Source organism: Homarus americanus, unplaced genomic scaffold, assembly GCF_018991925.1.
Source record: "Homarus americanus isolate GMGI-L3 unplaced genomic scaffold, GMGI_Hamer_2.0 scaffold32583, whole genome shotgun sequence".
Taxonomy (NCBI): Eukaryota; Metazoa; Arthropoda; class Malacostraca; order Decapoda; family Nephropidae; genus Homarus; species Homarus americanus.
The window spans coordinates 37,709,905-37,724,996 of NW_024713129.1; the positions used below are offsets into that span (position 1 = coordinate 37,709,905).

The window sequence follows — 15,092 nt, forward strand, 5'->3', positions numbered from 1 at the left end:
CGTTAAGACTATTAAGATTGATAGATAATTCAGTTTTGATGACGAAAATGGAACATAATTTAGACGAGATACCAACAATTTCCGGTAAACTATAAGAGATTTTGGGCTTTCACTTCAGGTCTCGCAGATAACATCACCATCAATCTCACTGCTAACATCACCATCAGTTTCACTGTTAAACATCACCATCAATTTCACTGTTAACATCACCATCAGTCTCATTGTTAACATCACCATCAGTCTCACTATTAACATCACCATCAGTCTTACAGTTAATATCACCATCAGTCTCACTGTTAATATCGCCATCAGTCTCCCTGTTAATATCCCCATCAGTCTCACTGTTAATATCACCATGAGTCTCACTGTTAATATCCTCATCAGTCATACAGTTAACATCACCATCAGCCTCACTGTTAATTTCACCATCAGTCTCACTACTAATATCCCCATCAGTCTCACTGTTAATATCACTATCAATCTTACTGTTAACATCACCATCAGTCTCACTGTTAATATCCCCACCAGTCTCACTGTTAACATCACCATCAGTCTCACTGTTAACATCACCATCAGTCTCACTGTTAATATCCCCATCAGTCTCATTGTTAATATCCCCACCAGTCTCACTGTTAACATCACCATCAGTCTCACTGTTAATATCCCCATGAGTCCTACAGTTAACATCACCATCAGTCTCACTGTTAATATCACTATCAATCTTACTGTTAACATCACCATCGATCTCACTGTTAATATCACCAGTTTACTGTTAATATCCCATAAGGTCCTACAATTAACATCACCATCAGTCTCACTGTTAATATCCCATGATCTCACTGTTAATATCCCCATCACTCTTCCAGTTAATATCACCATCAGTCTTACTGTTAATATCACCATCAGTTTCTGTTAATATCACCATCAGTATGACTGGTAACATCATAACAATCTCCTGTTAGCACGCTGCCATCAGTCTCACTGTTAACATCACCATCAGTCTCACGGTTAATATCCTCATCAGTCTCACTGTTAATATCACCATCAGTTTCACTGTTAATATCCACATCAGTCTCACTGTTAACATCACCATCAATCTCACTGTTAATATCCCCATCATTCTCACTGTTAACATCACCATCAGTCTCACTGTTAATATCAACATCAGTCTAACTGTTAACATCACCGTCAGTCTCACTGTAAATATCACCATCAGTCTCACTGTTAATATCCCCATCAATCTCACTGTTAACATCACCATCAGTCTCACTGTTAATATCACCATCAGTCTCACTGTTAACATCACCGTCAGTCTCACTGTTAATATCACCATCAGTCTCACAGTCAATATCCCCATCAGTCTCATTGTTAACATCACCATCAGTCTCGCTGTTAACATCACCATCAGTCTCACTGTTAATATCCCCATCAGTCTCACTGTTAACATCACTATCAATCTCACTGTTAATATCAACATCAGTCTCACTGTTAATATCCCCATCAGTCTCACTGTTAACATCACCATCAGTCTAACTGTTAATATCCCCATCAGTCTCACTGTTAACATCAACATTAGTCTTACAGTTAATATCACCATAAATCTTACAGTTAACATCACCATCAGTCTCACTGTTAATATCACCAACAGTCTCACTTTTAACATCACCATCAGTCTCACTGTTAATATCATCATTAGTCTCACTGTAATTTCCCCACCAGTCTTACAGTTAACATCACTATCAGTCTCATTGTTAATATCACCATCAGTCTCACTGTTAATATCGCCATCAGTCTTGGAGTTAACATCACCTTCAGTCTCACTGTTAATATCACCATTAGTCTCAATGTTAATATCCCCATCAGTCTTAGAGTTAACATCACCATCAGTCTCACTGTTAACATCACCATCAGTCTCACTGTCAATATCCCCATCAGTCTCATTGTTAACATCACCATCAGTCTCACTGTTAACATCACCATCAGTCTCACTATTAATATCCCCATCAGTCTCACTGTTAACATCACTGTCAATCTCACTATTAACATCACCATCAGTCTCACTGTTAATATCCCCATCAGTCTCACTGTTAACATCAACATCAGTCTCACTGTTAACATCACCATCAGTCTCACTGTTAATATCCCCATCAGTCTCATTGTTAATATCCCCACCAGTCTCACTGTTAACATCACCATCAGTCTCACTGTTAATATCCCCATGAGTCCTACAGTTAACATCACCATCAGTCTCACTGTTAATATCACTATCAATCTTACTGTTAACATCACCATCAGTCTCACTGTTAATATCCCCACCAGTCTCACTGTTAATATCCCCATGAGTCCTACAATTAACATCACCATCAGTCTCACTGTTAATATCCCATCAGTCTCACTATTAATATCCCCATCACTCCTACAGTTAATATCACCATCAGTCTTACTGTTAATATCACCATCAGTTTCACTGTTAATATCACCATCGGTATGACTGTTAACATCACCAACAATCTCACTGTTAACATCACCATCAGTCTCACTGTTAACATCACCATCAGTCTCACGGTTAATATCCTCATCAGTCTCACTGTTAATATCACCATCAGTTTCACTGTTAATATCCACATCAGTCTCACTGTTAACATCACCATCAATCTCACTGTTAATATCCCCATCAGTCTCACTGTTAACATCACCATCAGTCTCACTGTTAATATCACCATCAGTCTCACTGTTAACATCACCGTCAGTCTCACTGTTAATATCACAATCAGTCTCACTGTTAATATCCCCATCAATCTCATTGTTAACATCACCATCAGTCTCACTGTTAATATCACCATCAGTCTCACTGTTAACATCACCGTCAGTCTCACTGTTAATATCACCATCAGTCTCACTGTCAATATCCCCATCAGTCTCATTGTTAACATCACCATCAGTCTCGCTGTTAACATCACCATCAGTCTCACTGTTAATATCCCCATCAGTCTCACTGTTAACATCACTATCAATCTCACTGTTAATATCACCATCAGTCTCACTGTTAATATCCCCATCAGTCTCACTGTTAACATCACCATCAGTCTAACTGTTAATATCCCCATCAGTCTCACTGTTAACATCAACATTTGTCTTACAGTTAATATCACCATAAATCTTACAGTTAACATCACCATCAGTCTCACTGTTAATATCACCAACAGTCTCACTTTTAACATCACCATCAGTCTCACAGATAACATCACCATCAATCTCACTGCTAACATCACCATCAGTTTCACTGTTAAACATCACCATCAATTTCACTGTTAACATCACCATCAGTCTCATTGTTAACATCACCATCAGTCTCACTATTAACATCACCATCAGTCTTACAGTTAATATCACCATCAGTCTCACTGTTAATATCGCCATCAGTCTCCCTGTTAATATCCCCATCAGTCTCACTGTTAATATCACCATGAGTCTCACTGTTAATATCCTCATCAGTCATACAGTTAACATCACCATCAGCCTCACTGTTAATTTCACCATCAGTCTCACTACTAATATCCCCATCAGTCTCACTGTTAATATCACTATCAATCTTACTGTTAACATCACCATCAGTCTCACTGTTAATATCCCCACCAGTCTCACTGTTAACATCACCATCAGTCTCACTGTTAACATCACCATCAGTCTCACTGTTAATATCCCCATCAGTCTCATTGTTAATATCCCCACCAGTCTCACTGTTAACATCACCATCAGTCTCACTGTTAATATCCCCATGAGTCCTACAGTTAACATCACCATCAGTCTCACTGTTAATATCACTATCAATCTTACTGTTAACATCACCATCAGTCTCACTGTTAATATCCCCACCAGTTTCACTGTTAATATCCCCATGAGTCCTACAATTAACATCACCATCAGTCTCACTGTTAATATCCCATCAGTCTCACTGTTAATATCCCCATCACTCTTACAGTTAATATCACCATCAGTCTTACTGTTAATATCACCATCAGTTTCACTGTTAATATCACCATCAGTATGACTGTTAACATCACCAACAATCTCACTGTTAACATCACCATCAGTCTCACTGTTAACATCACCATCAGTCTCACGGTTAATATCCTCATCAGTCTCACTGTTAATATCACCATCAGTTTCACTGTTAATATCCACATCAGTCTCACTGTTAACATCACCATCAATCTCACTGTTAATATCCCCATCATTCTCACTGTTAACATCACCATCAGTCTCACTGTTATATATCAACATCAGTCTAACTGTTAACATCACCGTCAGTCTCACTGTAAATATCACAATCAGTCTCACTGTTAATATCCCCATCAATCTCATTGTTAACATCACCATCAGTCTCACTGTTAATATCACCATCAGTCTCACTGTTAACATCACCGTCAGTCTCACTGTTAATATCACCATCAGTCTCACTGTCAATATCCCCATCAGTCTCATTGTTAACATCACCATCAGTCTCGCTGTTAACATCACCATCAGTGTCACTGTAAATATCCCCATCAGTCTCACTGTTAACATCACTATCAATCTCACTGTTAATATCACCATCAGTCTCACTGTTAATATCCCCATCAGTCTCACTGTTAACATCACCATCAGTCTAACTGTTAATATCCCCATCAGTCTCACTGTTAACATCAACATTAGTCTTACAGTTAATATCACCATAAATCTTACAGTTAACATCACCATCAGTCTCACTGTTAATATCACCAATAGTCTCACTTTTAACATCACCATCCGTCTCACTGTTAATATCCCCATCAGTCTCACTGTTAACATCACCATCAGTCTCACTGTTAATATTATCATTAGTCTCACTGTAATTTCCCCACCAGTCTTACAGTTAACATCACCATCAGTCTCATTGTTAATATCACCATCAGTCTCACTGTTAATATCGCCATCAGTCTTAGAGTTAACATCACCTTCAGTCTCACTGTTAATATCACCATTAGTCTCAATGTTAATATCCCCATCAGTCTCAATGTTAATATCACCATCAGTCTCACTGTTAATATCCCCATCAGTCTTAGAGTTAACATCACCTTCAGTCTCACTGTTAATATCACCATTAGTCTCAATGTTAATATCCCCATCAGTCTCAATGTTAATATCACCATCAGTCTCACTGTTAATATCCCCATCAGTCTTAGAGTTAACATCACCATCAGTCTCACTGTTAACATCACCATTAGTCTCAATGTTAATATCCCCATCAGTCTCAATGTTAATATCACCATCAGTCTCACTGTTAATATCCCCATCAGTCTTAGAGTTAACATCACCATCAGTCTCACTGTTAACATCACCATTAACATGTGAAACTTTTTGTGTGTATCTTCTTCTTCTTCTTCTTCTTCTTCTTCTTCTTCTTCTTCTTCTTCTTCTTCTTCTTCTTCTTCTTCTTCTTCTTCTTCTTCTTCTTGTATTCATCGTCACCCTTCTCCTCCAAGGTTTCCTTTCTCTTATCTTTTTTATCATCTTCTCCCTCCATTTTCTGTTATTTCTTCTTAATTCCCTGCGTCTCTCTCTCTCTCTCTCTCTCTCTCTCTCTCTCCTGGGAGCAAGCTGGGTAACCATCATTACATACACACACTCATACTTGTCTACCAGAGAACAATATAAACTGAAGATTAAGAGTTAAGAGCAGGTAAATACCTTAAGGATGGTGGTCTTCCTGAATTACTGATGGTTGGGTAATGGTGTGTGTGTGTGTGTGTAATGATCTGTATGCTCGTCTCAGTCCCCGAGCAGGGTGAAATTACGGACATGTTTGTTTACACCATTTGCCTTTGTCTACCCAGCAGTATTTGCGGACCTGAATGTTAATCAATTTGAGGATCATGTTCTGGGGTAATGATTAGCCAGTAGAGTTGGTGGATTGTCCGGTCTTCTTGGATTATTCTCTGTCGCTCATTCATGCAATTTCTTAACTTAGTCTGTGTGGGTGTCTTTAAGAATTTACACCTAGATGATGGCACTTGGGCCTGCCAGCTTCGGACACGAGGAACAACTCTTATATTAGGAAGAGGGACTTTGATTTGTGTGTGTGTGTGTGTGTGTGTGTGTGTGTGTGTGTGTGTGGCGGTGTGTAGCCACACACACAGGGTGGTGAAATGCGTCTAGTGTGGCAGTATTATGTTAGTGTTAAAGTGCAAGCACTGCTTGCTCCCTCTCGCTTTCAGCTGCCAGTACACAGCCTCCTCACCATCAAGAATCCTGATGTGCCTTCTCGTGGCAACACACGGTAACTGGGTGCCTCGTGGGCTCAGGATAGATCAGCAGGGGATCTCAGAGTAGCAGTGGGCCCCAGAGGGACGGCGCATAGGCCCACCGGCACGTGGACACGTCCTGGCATCTATCAACCACCGTCACGCTGACTTGCGGATTAACCTTGGCTACTGGAGTAAACCCCGAACGAAAAATCTGCGGTGTGGCCCCGCATCAGGCAGACATACTTACAGAGCTCCAGCAAGACCCCAACGGCGGTGTAGGTGGAAGAGGTGACCACCATGAAAATCCAACGATTACACCGGCGGACGAAGGCAATGCCCGATGGACAGGCTACTAATGCGAAACCCAACAAACTGGGCTATCGGCAGTCCATTGCAACTCTCCCTCTCCCAGTCGTTGCAACACTTGCACCACTAGATCAGGAAAAGGGAGAGCCAAGATGTGTGGTTGCAGCCTGCGCTTCTGCCTTGCCACATAAATCAACTCACGTACAGCCATCACCCACCTCATCATACCTACTGTATCATCATCACCAAAACCCCTAATGCCCCCAAAAGTCATATGGCGACGGACGAGTGGCGACGGGGACAGGCAGAAATGACTGCCGGGTGTCTCTAGTCACAACTCTGCACATGAGCGGCACAGATAAGATGGTCGTTTATGCACTGGGATCTAGGCAGCAGTGTAATCCGGTCATGTCTGTGCGACTGAGCAGCCCTTTCGAGGAGCCACTCTGCTCACCCCACATGGGGAGGGGGCTATAAAAGGTGCCCTAAACATAGCCTGCCTAAAAATGCAACCAGACTGGGCAACTGCACCTTATAAGGTCATCCTTATGCGATGAAAAACACAATCAAAATCACCAATCAAAACAATAACAAACCATACACCTCTTCTGGTCGATGCATGAAATCATCAGGACTCTTCTGGATGCTGGCACAAATGCACGTCCTGAAAGAAGAACTGTCCTTGTGGAAAAAAAGAGCTGGCTAGGTATACCATCGACATAGCAGCCATCAGTGAGTCCCTGCTCCCAGATGAGAACCAACTCACAGAACGGGGATCTGGCTACACCTTCTTCTGAAAGGGTAAGCCTGCTGAGGAGAGAAACAGCATTTATAGAGTTGGCTTTGCCATCCACCAACGCATCCTATACAGGCTAACTGAAATGTCTATTGGGATCAACGCGCACCTCATGACGTTTCGAGTCCCAGTGAATCACTCACGTCAAACCTTCTTCATCAGTTCATATGCAACAACACTGGATGCAGAGGATGACATCAAGGAGGCCTTTTACACTGACCTCGACAGAGTGATAACCTCTATCCCCAGAGAAAACAAGGTTGTGCTCCTTGGCGACTTCAATGCCAGAGTTGGCAGAGATGCTAACATTTGGCAGGGAACCATAGAGAGAAATGTACTAGGCTAGTGTAATCCCGACGGCATACTCCTTGTCAGCAAGTGTGCTACTCACAACCTCACTATCACCAATACCTTGTTTGGGCAGGCCGACAAGTTCAAGGGTTCGTGGCAACACCCACGTTCCAAACACTGGCATCTCATTGACTACATGTCAGAGAAAGAGATCGTCGAGATATCCTCATCACCCGTGCCATGCGTGGCCCAGACCACTATGACACTGATCATCGACTTGTCAAATCCAAGCTCTCACTTCACGTCGCCCCAAAATGGCGAGGGGGCTAGAAAAGGTGCCCTAAACATAGCCAGCCTAAAAAAAAAAACCTGTCTGGGCAACAAAGTCCAGTACGGTCATCCTTTTGCTGTCATAAACTCAATCAAATTCACAAATCCAAACAAAAACAAACTATACAACCTCTTATGGTCGCTGCATGGAATTTCGGGACCCTTCTGGATACTGGCACAAATGAGCGTCCTGAAAGAAGAACTGCTGGCTAGGTATAACATCGACATAACTGACATTAGTGAATCTCGGATCTCAGACAAGGGTCAACACACAGAACGGAGGTCTGGCTATACTTTCTTCTGGAAGGGTAAGCCTGCTGCAGAGAGAAACCGCTTTTATGGAGGTGGCTTTGCCATCCGCCAACGCATCCTACACAGGTTAACTGAAATGCCTATTGAGATCAACGAGCGCCCCATGACGCTCCGAGTCCCAGTGAATCACCCACATCATGCCTCTTCCATCAGCGCATACGCCCCAACACTGAGTGCAGAGGATGACATGAGGAGGCCTTTTACGTAGACTTACACAGAGTGCTAACCTCTATCCTCAGAGAAGATAAGGTTGTGCTCCTTGGTGATTTCAATGCCAAAGTTGGTATAGATGCTGACATTTGACAGGGAACCATTATAAGGAATGGACAAGGAAAGTGCAATCCCAACGGCCTACTCCTCCTCAGCAAGTGTGCTGCACACAACCTCACTATCACCAATACCTTGATTAGGCAGGCTGACAAGTTCAAGGGTTTGTGGGAACACCACGATCCAAACACTGGCATCTTATTGAGTACATCATTGTCAGAGAAAGAGATCGCCGAGATCTCCTCATCACTCGTGCCATGCGTAGCTCAGACCACTGAGACGCTGATCATCGGCTCCATAGAGCCAAGCACTCACTTCACGTCGCCCCAAAACGGCGAAGGCAACAAGCCTTACGAAGAGGTTTTAACACTAAGCATTTGGAGGATCCAGTGGTAGCACATGCTTTCAGAGCGCAGCTCGAACATGGGCTGATAAACAACCCGACAATGAACAATCCAAATCCCAGTGCCGAATGGGATATTCTCAACACTCCTCATTACAAAAACCTGCAGAGAAACCCTCTACCAGATCGAAAGAATACACGAGAACTGGTTTGATGAAAATGACCCAACAATCAATGTACTCATCAGTGATAAAGGTACTGCTTTAACTGACTGGAGGAACAACCCTCAGTCACGGATCAAAGCTGATACCTTCCGCAAGAAAAAAGCGGTAACTTCACATTCTAAAGAATGACTGGTATAAAAATAAAGCATGTAAAATACAAAAAAATGCAGATCAGCACAAGATGTGCGAATTTTCAATTCCATTAAAACATTTTCTAGGCCTATCACTCGTGGGGCAGCATCCCTTCACTCATCCTTCAGCACTGGAAAGAGCAATACCATCCAATGCTCAACCGTAGCACTGATGTGAATGTTCTGACTACCCAGCAGATCCCTCAGCATCTAGAGATGACCCACAGATATCCTCCATTCCTGGATAAGGTAGCTAAGGCCATCAAGCCATCTCTCCTGGAGAATATATGGGGAAAGGAGGAAATCCCCCAAGCTCTTAAAGACGCCTCCATCATCAATATTGATAAGAATAAGGGGGACCGGTCAGACTGTTGGGATCTTGCTGCTGTCCGTAGCTGGCAAGATTTTTGCCTGAGTCCTCCTAAACAGATTTCTTCCTGAGGAGGAAAACTTCTCCTAGAATCTCAATGTGGCTTTAGACCCTCACGTGGCACCACTGACATGATCTTTGCTGCCCACCAGATACAGGAAAAGTGCAGATAACAACGTTGTGACCTGTACAAGGCTTTCATCGACCCAACCAAGGTTTTCGACTCAGTCAACAGGGAAGCCGTTTGTGAGGAAACTCCACAATGGCATGAACGGGAGTGTCCTGTATATTGGTACCCAGTCTGAGTTCTTCCCCATTCAAACGAGGGTTAAACAAGGGTGTGAACTGGCACCAACTCACTTTTCCATTTCCTTGGCTGCCTTCCTTACTCGTGCCAGTGCCAATTTAGCCGGTGGGATGGACATCGAGTACCGGGTGAAGGGGGGTATTTTCAACATAAGACGACTCCAGGCAATAACAAAGGTGTCAGCAGCTTCCATTAATAAACTTCAGTATACAGACGACTTCACTCTTGTTGCTCACACTGAACGCGACATACAGGAGATCCTGAACACATACGCAGATGCGTATGCACATTTCGGCCTTGAGGTGAATGTACGTAGGACTCAGATTCTCTTTCAACCTGCCCCTGGTTAAGACACACCTTCACCATCCATCCATCTTAACGGTACTACCCTCTCTAATGTTACTCACTTTCGGTATCTCGACTCCCACCTGTTAACCGCCATGGACATCAATGAAGAGATTCAGCATCGAATCAGATGTGAATCTCAAGCCTTTGGCAGACTCCGAAACCGTATTTTCAGCTGTAGGGAGCTGTAATTAACTACCAAGTTACACGTATATCGAGCAGTGGTCCTCCCCACCCTGCAATATGGCAGCGAGACATGGGTCACATACAGGAGGCACCTCAAGGCACTTGAAAACTTTCACCAACGTAGTCTACATTCCATCCTCCGAGTTCGCTTGGAAAACAAGAGAACAAATGCCTACATCCTTGCTGACAACAACTGTAGGAGCATCGAGGCTACCATTATACATGAACAACTATGCTGGACTGGCCATGTTACCCGCATGGACGACATAGACTGCCAAAGCAGCTACTTTACAGTCACCTAACGAATAGTAAACGTAACACCGGCGGGGCATTTGAAAAGGTATAAGGATACTTAAGACATACCTGAAAAGTGCCAAATCGACCCCCTTACCTGAGAGTCGTTTACAGAACATCGTAATGCTTGGAGGAGCATCACACGAGAAAGTGACAATACTTTCGAGTTAGCCCGACTACAAACCGGGGCAGACAAGCGCCAACGCAGGAAAGACGCTTCCACCGCCCCTCCTGCTCTCGATGTATTCCTCCACATGTGAAACGTCTGTGAACAACTCTGCCGGTCCCGTATCGGCCTCTTTATTCACCTCAAAACTCACCAATGAAGGTGATAGCCCTAATAACTGATATCATTGTATCATTGCTGTATGTTCATCATACTCGATTCAGAGTGATATCAGAGTAGTAGTAGTAGTAGTAGTAGTAGTAGTAGTAGTAGTGTGTGTGTGTGTGTGTGTGTGTGTGTGTGTATTCTAATATATACACAGGTGTGTGTATAATTATTATCCTACTGCCACTGCTGACGTCTATGTGTGTACATAAACATTGATAAGTAACTCTTTGTTTGTATCCCTGCATTGTGTTGACCAATGAGTTAGGCCATTTGCCGACACACAACCTATATCACTCATTACTATCATATCATAAATGTACCTCAACTTGAGAGAACAAAAAAATAATTGTGTGTAAACATCTTCCTGAGATAACAAACAAACGAATATATCGTAATATTTACGGCATACAGTTAAACGACCCTTTTTTTTGGCTTTGGCTTTGGAGTCATGAGTTATGAGGTGAAAGAAGATTATTAAGGATTGAAGAAAGTGGTGAAACTGAAACACAGTAGGATTAGGCAGAATCTGGGCTCAACCAGATCGCTTCATCATTTATATTGTTTTTTCACCTTTGTTTTGCTCCCTTGGGTCGTCAGACCTTTGTATTACTGTAGTATTGGTTTATTGATATAGTGCTATTATACTTTTTTTTTTTTTTTTTACTCTGGTGAGTTAGTGAGCCCTCTCAGGTTCTTGTGTGGCTGGGAGAGGAGTAATATAATTTTCTTTTTTTGCTCCTGTGTTAGTTTTTTTTTTATTGCTAGAAATTCATCCTGAAGTCATCGATTAGTTAATATTTTAAGTTTCTTTTAACCGTCATTTTTCTCGCCTGATTTATTTCTTTGGTTTACATAATAGTTAAAGAGTTTTATGTTGTTTTCTTACTCACCATGACTGTTTATTAGTATATTGTCAGGGTCAATTTCTAGATATATATTGCTTCGGTTAATTCTCTCAGTCTTCCAGTTTCTTACGTTGTGTTGTATTTTTCTTAAAGATCTTACTGTTTGTCTGTTGTCCATTATTTCTTAAACTTGGATTGTGGCAGTTGGAGTGGAGACCTATCATCCTGTTTCCCGCTTTTGACTCTTCTAAACTCTGACGGTCTAGTATTTTAAAGTCATTGGTCGTAATCTTTAGTTTGTCCATAATGATTAATGTCCAAACGTATTCTTCGCTTTGGGATTTTTCTTGATATGTCCACTTGTATATCCCTCCTTCACAATTTTTTGCTATTATCCCTCCTGGTTGGATTCCATGTTTTGGTGTAGTGATCACCTTTAATCCAATATCTTCAGCAGATTCAGTTTGTCGGTTGTGATTAGTCTCCATCTTCTCTTCTCTCCTCTTTATCCTTTGTCTTGTAGACTGCCATTTTGTTGTTTCTGTCTTCTCTTTGTCACTTCTAGTCATTTGTCTGTGGTCTCTATCAGTCGCTTGTATTTCTTGTGTATCAGCTGTTGCTCCTTGCTCAAACCATTTTCCTAGCTGTAGTCTTTCTTTCAGTTCACTTAAGTATGTTGCCTGAAATAATTTTTCGGATTCTGGATTCTCTCGGAATATCATCTCCGGTAAGTTATTCAATTTAAACGTTTTCCTTAACTCGTCATTGTATGATCCGGGTGCAATGATATTGTGCAGATGTGCGTGGATCATACTGATCATTACCTTGTCATGTATTGGTTCGCTTAAGTTTAAGATGGTGGATTATGGTATGTGAGCCTCATGGACAGCTCTCTTGGCTATTTCAACGTATGTCGTGTCTTTCTTTTCTTGTTCTTTTCCTTGTTTCTTGTTCCTTGTACTTTATCATATGCTTTTTTTTATTGGGCATGCCATTGCTAACGTCCTGTGTCCTATATGTGCATTCCCGTCTCTCTTACAGTTGAGACAACCAACATGTGGGTTCTTACATTCAGTGTAGGTATGGTCGTCGCCAGCACAGTCTGAACAGTACTTTTTCTCTTTTTCTGGACAGTCTCTCGTTGTGTGTTCTTCATACTTGTAACAAGAAAAACAAGTTTGCAGATTGATAAATGTTTCCTTCTTTATTTGATGAGGTGTTACTGACATGTTAAATATTAGAAAGCCCTGTTGTGTTATTTTTTCAGCCATTGGAACTTATTCGAAGGTAATCTTGAAAACATGAGTGTAATCTTTTATCTTGATAACTTCCTCGATCTTCATCCAACTGTTTTGACGTTCCAATTCATCTTTCAGATCTTCAGATGTGTTCCTCCCGATCTCCTGGTCGACTTGGCGTACAAAACTGATCTTTTGCTTTTTGTTCTGGTGGCATGACAACAACAAGTCCTTCATTGTAAAAAGCATCTCTGGCTTCTTTTCAGAGGATTTTGTCTGAATCAAAGTCGTCTTTGCAAATTACTTTGAAACCTTCGTTGGTACTGAATATTCTTGTTCATGGGACTTGTAATTTGTAATAAGTGATTTCTGCCACTTTTCCTCTTCCAATAGGGTGTCCCTTATCTCTATGTTTAATCCTAATGCTTGTGGTCATCTTCCCTGTTTACATCACAATCCTGCCTAAAACACAGGGCTCTTGCCTGGGAGCAGTGACCCCCTCCCCCCCTCTTGGACGGGCGTCGGGCTCGTAGGGTTCTGCGCCCAGGTTACCTGTGACTATAAGTTATGTCTATATATGTTGCCACCTAACGGTGACCCCCGGACAAGGGGTGTCCTGCACTTTCACAGGTTCCCTTGCCGGATCGACCGTATCGCTAAGTCCCGCCTCCTGTTCAAGGAACGAAGTGCATGAGGCAGGGCCGGATTCAGGAGTGGGCAAAGTGGGCAGCTGACCAGGGGCCTCCACATGTGCGGTAGTAGCTATATCAGGGCTGGTCGACTTGAAACCACATGAATGACTCCAGTCATGTCTCACTTTTGTGTGTGTGTGTGTGTGTTGGGAATTTGTACACTATCAATAAATATACAGTTAATTAAAAATTTCTCAATGTTCTAATTTCCTCAATATAACTGCATATGGCTTCAAAATTCTCCAAAGTGTTCAAATTTCAAAATTTTCCCGGGGGCCTTACAGCGCCCCCCGGAACTCCCAGATGTTTAGGCTCGCTTCACTCGCCACCTCACCCTCTTGGGTAGTTATAATGAGGGGGGCCTCCACAAAGAGGCTGCCCATGGGCCTCCACAGGTCTAAATCCGGCACTGGCATGAGGGGGATGAAAAAAGGAAAAGAACAGGACTTACAGAGTAGGGACAGTCTCCTTACCACGCCACGTTCGGTCAGCCAATCAGAGCACCGCAGTAAACGTGCATGTATCACGCCACCGTGGGGCACCGCTGATTGGCCAATCTAGGACGTAGACGCACGGGGAGTAGTCTAAATTCTTGGGAGCCCAAATATTTTATTTCCAGAGGCTTGATTATTTCGCGTACAATATGAGATGGTAATTGCACAGTCCCTATGATGGGTAAGGTCAACCGCTAGGATTGAGTGTCCAATCACAACGAAGTTGCAGATTGCTCAACCGCGCAGCAGAAAAAAGGCAAGTCTTCACAGCTACGGGTCCAGCAGTCCCCCCTTTTTTAAACACACGGGTTGTTTATTAGTATCCCGAAAGTGCCCTCCTACTCGTAATTCATATGTTTTAACCAAATTTTGTCGGGTTACCATTTAGTAGTCCGAGAATATTAATGGAATGTTCGGGATAAGTCCTCGAGTGGGGGTAAGCACCCGAAAGACTTAACCTGGATATTCAAACTAGTTATATATGAATATAAAAGGTCTCTGAAATACAATTTATGTAAATTAAGATGAGATAATAAAGAAAACAGATATTTAATTGTCCTAATAACCGGTTCCGACGGAAATGTATATATTTTTAAGATACCGCGGTGTACCCCTGTGATGTTTTGCACGAAAGCGCTTGGAAACTTTGTGTTTTCTTTTTCCTTGTGGTTATCAGCATATACCTGGATCACGCGCACCTACAGTGATTTACTTGCATATT

At 42.3% G+C, this 15,092-nt stretch overlaps 2 protein-coding genes across 2 annotated transcripts in view; both read right to left on the reverse strand.

Annotated features, from left to right (window-relative positions):
• Positions 1-1,169: 1,169 nt before the first annotated feature.
• LOC121870881 (serine-aspartate repeat-containing protein I-like) lies at positions 1,170-4,284 on the reverse strand. The gene is made up of 5 exons (XM_042372857.1): positions 3,934-4,284; positions 3,293-3,832; positions 2,374-3,087; positions 1,703-2,272; positions 1,170-1,529 (listed from the first exon to the last, which is right to left on the reverse strand). Exons 1-5 carry the CDS (start codon positions 4,282-4,284, stop codon positions 1,170-1,172), a joined length of 2,535 nt encoding a protein of 844 aa, XP_042228791.1.
• Positions 4,285-4,288: 4 nt separating this feature from the next.
• Positions 4,289-15,092, reverse strand: part of LOC121870892 (clumping factor A-like) — a 19,170-nt gene continuing 8,366 nt past the window's right edge. The window contains exons 2-3 of the mRNA XM_042372866.1: positions 4,870-5,347; positions 4,289-4,648 (exon numbers count right to left, since the gene is read on the reverse strand). Coding sequence (XP_042228800.1) covers positions 4,289-4,648; positions 4,870-5,347 — 838 coding nt within the window. The remainder of the gene's footprint in view (positions 4,649-4,869; positions 5,348-15,092) is intronic.

Excerpts from the sequence above, each read along its gene's own strand:
- LOC121870881 (XM_042372857.1), bottom strand. The coding sequence starts at position 4,284 with ATGTTGATATATAACAGTGAGACTGATGGTGATGTTAACAGTGAGAAT. Across the intron at positions 3,088-3,292 it reads ACAGTGAAATTGATGGTGAT|ACTGATGGTGATGTTAACAG; the intron begins GTTTAACAGTGA and ends ATTAACAGTTAG. Across the intron at positions 1,530-1,702 it reads AGACTGGTGGGGAAATTACA|ACTGATGGTGATGTTAACAG; the intron begins GTGAGACTAATG and ends ATTAACAGTTAG.